At 35.5% G+C, this 7,708-nt stretch overlaps 1 protein-coding gene across 5 annotated transcripts in view; it reads right to left on the bottom strand.

Annotated features, from left to right (window-relative positions):
• DENND4A (DENN/MADD domain containing 4A) overlaps positions 1–7,708 on the bottom strand; it is a 99,301-nt gene that overhangs the window by 16,560 nt on the left and 75,033 nt on the right. For all 5 annotated transcript variants that reach the window (XM_012728671.1, XM_012728673.1, XM_012728674.1 and 2 more), the window contains 2 exons: positions 4,614–5,713; positions 221–410 (listed from right to left, as the gene is read on the bottom strand). In XM_012728671.1, coding sequence (XP_012584125.1) covers positions 221–410; positions 4,614–5,713 — 1,290 coding nt within the window. The remainder of the gene's footprint in view (positions 1–220; positions 411–4,613; positions 5,714–7,708) is intronic.

The raw sequence follows: 7,708 nt of genomic DNA, 5'->3' as shown, positions 1-7,708 counted from the left end.
AAAAAAAAAAAAAGCAACAATGGAGTAAAAATGGTTACCCTAGGATAGGGAGAAAACAAGATGAGGGTTGGGACTAGAAGTAAGACCTCTCTGAAAGTATCTTGGTTCTTAATGCTTTGACTCTGGAGTCATACAAAACTTCTACAAAATTAAAATAAAAGGGAAAATAAATAAAGGTACCACAAATCACAGGCAGTATGGCAGAACTGTTTGCACAAACCTTCTAAAGAGGCAGAACTTTCTAGGCTTGTTCTGCTGAAGTCAGCTCCCTTAGCTCCTGAAGTGGCATTGCTCTCCTGGGAAGAAGCAGCTCCTTCCAACTCATGACAGATATCTTCATCTGTTAAAGAGGTAGATTCAGAGTCCTGGGCTCCCACTGAAGAAAGACTGGTACGATCAGAACTTTGATCCTAAGGACATAAGTATAAACTTAATTCCCTTCATATTTAAAGTTAATTTAAAAAAATCTAAGGTAGAGGAAATACCTAACCACTCAGACCAAATAACTAACATTCAACATTGCAGAGGGAAAAACCAACTAATTTTATGAGGGCATACTAATTTGTACAAACATTTTGTAGATCAACTTTTGAGATAGCTTTTGTAAAGTTAGATCAAAGTAAATAACTAATTAATAAGATAATGTTGCTAACTGTAAATATTTTTAATTTCCCTCCCTGCAAATTCCAGGATTCCAGGATGAAACCATAGAATTGCATGTTATTCTTTTAAAAAAAATTTATGTTTACGTTTTGTTCTTTCCCACTATATTCCAGGTATTAAAGACATATATTTCTAGTCTTCATTTCTGAGAACACCGAAGTATAAGTTATTTTTTCCTGCTTATACCAACATAGATAAGAAAATATGGTAAATATAAATTTTTGTATGAAGAAAAAATTCACAGATAGTAAAATTTATTTTTTTAAAGTCAGGCAGATGTATTGAGTTATTTTAGTATCTGAATTATTTTATTGGCCTTTTGGTTACATCTAGTACTTTTAAGTGGGGGGCTCTAGGGCTTACAAAATACATATCTAATCACTTCCAGTCAAAGTTGGTATTGTACCACTTCACATATAATAACACTATGAACAGCAGTGGCGTGGGTCTCCTCACCATAATAAGAATCTATATAATACTGAAAATAATGTTCCACTGTTGTATGCAAACTTTTGTTTGGGGGCAATTAGAAGTAATTTAAGAGGTTTAAAAATGTACTTTTTAAAATATTAGCCAGCTATTTAATTCTTTCATTCTTGAAGGTATCAGATTTCTTTATCATTGTTCTTCAGCCTAAAATATTTCCTTTAGTGTATCTTATAGAGTGAGTCTGCTAGCCATGAATTTTTTTTTCTTTTATCTGAAAGCCTTTATTTTACTTTTACCCCTTAAGATTATTTTCACTGGATATAGATTCTGGGCTGACAGCTCTTTTCTTTCAATACATTAAAGGTGTTGTTCTCCTCACAGAATAAGTGAAAAAATACCTGGTTATTCTCTGTACTCCCTATTTCTCTCTAGGTAATATGTCATTTTTCATTTTAACAGTTTTTAAAGATGTTGTTTATTCATTAGTCATTTTATTATCAGATAATATCTTTGCTTTTTAGTAGTTTGATGTATGTGTGGGTAGGTATAGTTTTGAGTTTATCCTCTTTACGTTTACTGCGTCTCTTAAATTTATAAATCTAAACCTACCAATTTGGGATTTTCAGCTTTTATTTCTTCAAATACTTTTTTTATCATAACCTTTTTTTCTTGTACTTCTGGAAGTCAATTTTGTTATACCTCCTGATATTGTGCCAGAAGTCCCTGAGTCTTTGCTCATTTTAATGAAGTTTTTTCTTTCTCCTTCATTATTTTTCCATTACTGATCTTTAAATTCATTGACTTCATGATTGCCACTCTGCTACTGAAACCAGCAAATGAGCTTATTTCAGAATGTATTTTTTAGTAATAAAATTTGTTTTTTTAAATAATTTACTTTTTGCTAAAAATTCCTTTTAGTTTGTGTTTTTCTTTATCTCAGGAACCTAAACTTAGGATGCTTAAGTTTCTGTCTGATAATTTCAATGAGTCATCTCAGTTTTTCCCTTGAGAACTGGTTGCATTTTTTGGGTTATTTATATGTCAAGTAATTCTGGATTTAAATTTGGATTTTGTGAATGTTATGTACTATGTGACTGATATAACCAAGATATTAGTATAACCTCTTGGAGAACAGTGGTGTTTTTGTTTTAGTAGACAATCAACTGAGTGATATTCATATTATAATTTGTTTCAATTTTTGTAGATGGTGATTTAATACTCAACTCAGTCCTCTAATACTATCTATGCTGATGTGCATCTAGTCCATGCATGGGTATCAAAGGTTAGGCTGAAACTTATGTGGGCTCCTTCAAAAAATTAGGGAATCACCTTCATTGATATCCCCAAACTCTTTAAAGTATTTCCTTTTTCTACTTCCTCTGCCCAGGAGAAATGGGATTGGCCTTAAAATTTAGGCTGCTAAGCTTGCCATGTCCCATTACTTTTGGAGTAAAGATCTATGAGAAAATAAAATGGTAAGTTTATCACTGTGTGGGTCCCTAAATCTGCCTACTCTTACTGTCTAAAATCTTAGTTGTTTTTCATATGTTATCTGGAGTTTTTAGTTGTACTCATTGGGAAGTATAGACAGAACTACCCTTATGTGACCACAGTGGAATTAGAACTCTCATCCTAATTTTTAAAGTGAATTTTTGCTAAGTATAAAAAAAATTATTTGGTCATTTTGTTTCAGCAGTTTAAATGTATATCCAATGCCTTCTGACATAATTTCTGTCTATAAGACAACTGTTTCTTACTGTCGCTCCTTTAAACGTAATAAATTTCTTTATCTCTCACTTCTTTTAGGAGTTACTCTTTGAGTTTTAACCTTTACTATTTCATTATCACATACCTAAGTACAGCTTTCTTTGTAATTATTCTACTTGATATTAAATATGTGAGTTGACATTCTGAGTCACTTTTGGAAAATTCTTGGTTACTAGCATTTTTTAAAGATTTATTTATTCATATAGAACTGGGGTATAGGCCAGAGATGCGATGGGTGAGAGGATTCACCAGAGACAGAGTGGGGAGCAGAATAGGAAGATCGAAGAAGTACACTGCTGAGGGGAGCAGCGTGCGGGTCAGGAGAGGTCTGCCACGCCATGTGGTCACCTCCCGGGGCAGGCGGGAATCGAACTCATGAGGAAGTGGCTTAAGCTTCTTAGTGCTGTGCTTTAACCCGCTGCGCCACCAGGGAGGGCCCTGTTTTGTCTATTATTAAAACCACTGTATTTTTAATTTTTTTCCTTTTTATGATTTATACTTTTTTCAGTAGGTAATTACTTGGTGAATTTTTCCACTGTTGCAGTTTTTCTTTTTCACTTTTTCCTCTATTTTCTTGAACATATTATACTTACTTCAAAGTGCCTCAATATTCTAAATATTTAGATCACCTGAAGGCCTGTCAACAACATGTACCTTTCTTGTTTTTTAGTTATGTTCCTATCTCTTGGCATAGCTATTTTTACCTGAATGAGATACACACACACACACACACACACACACACACACACACATGTATAGGCTCCAGATAATGTTCTTTTTCCCCAGAGAGGGGCATTCTTTGTGAGATAAAGGTGGATTATTGTAATTAAACACAGAGAGACCTAAGTTAATCTTAAATTGCAGTTTGGTCTACCTTTGGTTTGCCAGTGCTCCTAAGAGATACACTGCAGGACTTGTGATTAAGGGCCAGATTGCAGTGGCTCTCCCTTCTTCTCCCTCTCTTCTTCCAGCAGTTCATAAACTTTAGTTATTCCACCACAGAACAGGTGAGGCCTCTTATTTGTCAGAGATTTCTGCCCTACTTTTTTAGCTTCCTGATTTACAGTTACCAGTATTTGGAAAATTTCTTGAAGGACAAAACTTGCGTATATAAGGGAAAACAGGTGTTTTTGAGGACCTTCAAGTATCTTTGTCTCTTCAGCTGTACAAATCCCAAAAGTTCTTATAGTCCCCTCACCTCTCTATGTCTCTGGTAAGGTAAAGCCTAGATCTGCAACCTCCTGCCATGTGCTCAGAATAACTGCCTTTGTGAAAAGTAGCTACTGAACTTCAATTATCTTTCTAGAATCTTTTCCCTTTGTATTGTCTTTCGGTCTCTCATGACTTTAAACGGATGTCTTATATACTCCTTTAGCTTTTGTTTTTGGGAGGTGTATAGATCTATTTGAAGCTAAATCATCCTAACCAGAAAGAGAGACCCTGTGCCTTGGAAATCATGCTACACGGTTTCTGGAAAACAAAAATGAAATAAACAAACAAAAACCCCATGCATTTTGAAGGAAATAATGAAGCTCTACAAGCATTTTCATATAACACTGATTCTAACCCCTTCTATAAATGGAATGATAACATAATTTTAGTGAATTCTTTTTCTTTTGAAGTTATTATTCAACTTTGAGACTTACAAACCTGGGGTTTAAGGAGAATGGTAAAAACAGATAGCCCTGCATGTTAAGAGACTTTGGTGGTAGAGGAGAGTGAAAGAAAAAGTATAAAATACGAAAGAAAATTACCTTAGATGATGTAGTATACATGGTGAATCTCGAATACCATTTGCTTGCTTTTTCTGCAACTCCTTTCCCAGCAGTGAACATACTGTTCCTTAGAACATCTAGTTTAGGTACGAGTAGTGTATCTAAGTTAAATGAAGGTGATGAATGGGTTAGTGCATTTTGAGATTCTTCCCTAAATGGGCAAGTAGGTGAGAATGCTGGAGAAGACCAAAGTCTATCCCTGGGTCGGTCCTCACTTTTTGTATAGCTTTTAGATTTGGTAAGTCTTGCTGGTCTAGGAGAATTAGGAGGTAGGCTAGACCTTCTGCATGCCTTGACCAACGGTGGACTTTTCTTATTGACCAATTTATCATCACATGCCCGCTGTAAATCAACACTTGGTGTGCGACTTGTCAAAGGACTGCTCATGTTATTCATATACATCACAATTTCTTCAGCTAAATCCCGCCTAGCAGATGGCGTTGAAATGCTTTTGTTATCATCTTCATCTTCTTCCTCCTCCTCTTTTTGCTGCTGTTCAGTCTCGGCAACCAAAAGAGAGAGGGGATCAAATCCTGTTGCAACATCAGTTTTTTCAAAAGGTTTTACTGAAAAGCTGCTATTCACACGCTGAATCCTTTTGGAATTTTGTGTAGCAGCATATCCCACTTTTGGTCCATCTGTTTCATTATCTAAGTCTTCTAAGTCAAAAATAACAGGAGAATCCACCTTGTCTGCCAAACAGTTTGAGCCATCAAAAGGTGTGTCATCGTCACTAGATTCCTTTTCCAGGCTATCTCTTTTTGATCTTAAAGGTGGTTTTCCAATATCAAGACTACTTGGCCTTGTGTTTCTTGTGATCACATTTGAAAGAATTTTTGCATCAGCTCCTAATTTTTCTACCATCTCCCCAGGGTTTGCTTCGTGGTTAATTCTATTCAGCATAAGTCCCATCACTACTCCGCCACTAAGATTGCGGTTTCTATTTCCCCAGGTCATTTGTGGTTGCAAATTCGGTTCACTGTCACTTTTATGCCTTTTCCTTAAGCATCTATTTTGAATGTCCCCTGTTTCATTTATATCCTCAAAAGATGGTATTAAGAGTAGCTCTGACGTGCTTTCTGCAAAACAAGACAAGGTGCAAATGTAAGTTGTATTAAACCTTTAAAAAACTGGTAATGAAAATGATAAGAGCAAGTACCCACTGTGTGCCTGCTGCTTGACAAATACTATATTAGGTACTTACATTATCCACCATAAGCATTTCAACATCTAAATAGGTTGAGAAAAATCTGATACTCAGATTAATTACCCAGCCCAAAGTTACCCACTCCTTATGTGAAATAACTGGGATTCAAATCCAGATTTGACTAAATTGTAAAACATATGCTCCTAGACATGAGGATACATTATTTTTTAAAACCGATAAATTAAAATTAATATTTACCCTTGTAAATATTTAACAACAACAATAATCAGTTTCACTAAACTGACTAAATAGTAGTGATTATACAACTGTGGCTGTGATAATGAACTTTAGACTTTGAGTCTTCTCTCTATAAAAATGAAAAAATCCAATACATTAAACCAAAAGGTATCTCTATTAGTTTCACCCATAAATAAGAGTTTTTTAAAAATTTGAAACCCCTATGATTATGTCGGTGGTTAAGTAATTTTTAACTTTGCTTTACATGTTGATTACAAGTTTATACCAGTGAAATGCAAATGGCCACTTTGTGTTTAGACACTGTTCACTGCTTTTACCAAATTACTCAGGTACCAATGCTAAAAGCAGAAATCTGGATTTCTGATCACTTTCTTTGCCCTTATTATTATGATGTTATTGTGTGGGAGTCTAGATATGGTATTGTCAATTATTCCTTTTTCATGCTTAATCCAACAGAAGTAGCCCTCTGTGAGCATGGTGGTCTGTGGATACTTTGGTAGGAGGTCTGATATGGTAACATACATCTGAAGAGGTGTGAAGCTAGCCTCTTAAATTATATAAAGTGTTGTAAACCGATATTAAAAAAAAAAGCCCTCTGTAATCAGTCACCTATGAAAAACATACATTTTCCTAACATGTGATGCATTTGGCTAACAGAATAGGAGACAAAGGGACTACTAGAAACCAGAAAGTCTACAAATTAGTTTATTAAGCATTTTTCATTAACCAGGTAAAAAGTTAATTCTTTTTCTCTATATCAGCTTACAATTAAGGATATATGAAACACAAAATACACAAGTTCAACTGGCTTATGGCTTACATGTGCCCACATAAACCAATCCAAGTCATGTTAGAGAAAGAGAAATTTATTATCCGCAGATACCAGAGACAAGGAAAGTAATTGATTTATAGGCTGCCTCCTCAGTCCCCCTAGGACTGCCTTTTAAGGAGTTAAGGGGCAGAAAGGAGAGAAATAAGCTCTTGGTGACTGGATATTTGAATATTGATTGGGTACTTGCGATCACCATCTGGTCATCTAAGCATGCTCAGATGGGGTCATGCTTCCACATGTCTCATGTGCAGACTACGGTGGCCCTACTCCTCCTCTAGGTGTAGATTTTAGTGTTATAAGGAAGTTGCTGTGAATTTAGGGTCAGAAAATCACTGGGCATGCTCCATCTTTTTTTACACATTGTCAGATGGCTCCAACTAATTAGGGGTGGTTGGAATCTGGTTATCTAGAAAAACTAAAATATAATATACAGTTGTTAAGACATACCTTGTCTCGGAGTAAATCAAATGGGGGAGGGTGCTTACTCAGAGACACTATCTTCCATGAGTGAATCAGATGGGGACTAGACCTGCTTTTAAAGAGTTAGTCAAATGCAGTTCTTAGTAAATCCTGATTTCTGTGAGTTAACAGCTGGAGGCTTTAACCTTTTGATTCCCAAGATTCTGAAGCCCTCGAATTATCTATGTTAGCCACTTGTTCCCTCTACTGAGGTGCTGATCTGACAACATTTCTGGTATTCTGGGAACCTTTCTGTTTGACAGATAAAAATATTGTCAACACAAAGGAGCAAAGAAGATACAATGGAACAAAGAAAATTTGTTCAGCAAGTGGTGCTGGGAAAACTGGGAAGCTACATGCAAAAAAATGAAACTAGAT

Source organism: Condylura cristata, unplaced genomic scaffold (genome assembly GCF_000260355.1).
Source record: "Condylura cristata isolate star-nosed mole 26May11 unplaced genomic scaffold, ConCri1.0 scaffold00023, whole genome shotgun sequence".
In the NCBI taxonomy this organism is placed as follows: Eukaryota; Metazoa; Chordata; class Mammalia; order Eulipotyphla; family Talpidae; genus Condylura; species Condylura cristata.
Note: the sequence above shows the minus strand (reverse complement) of the source record. Positions and strands in the feature narration are given on the sequence as shown.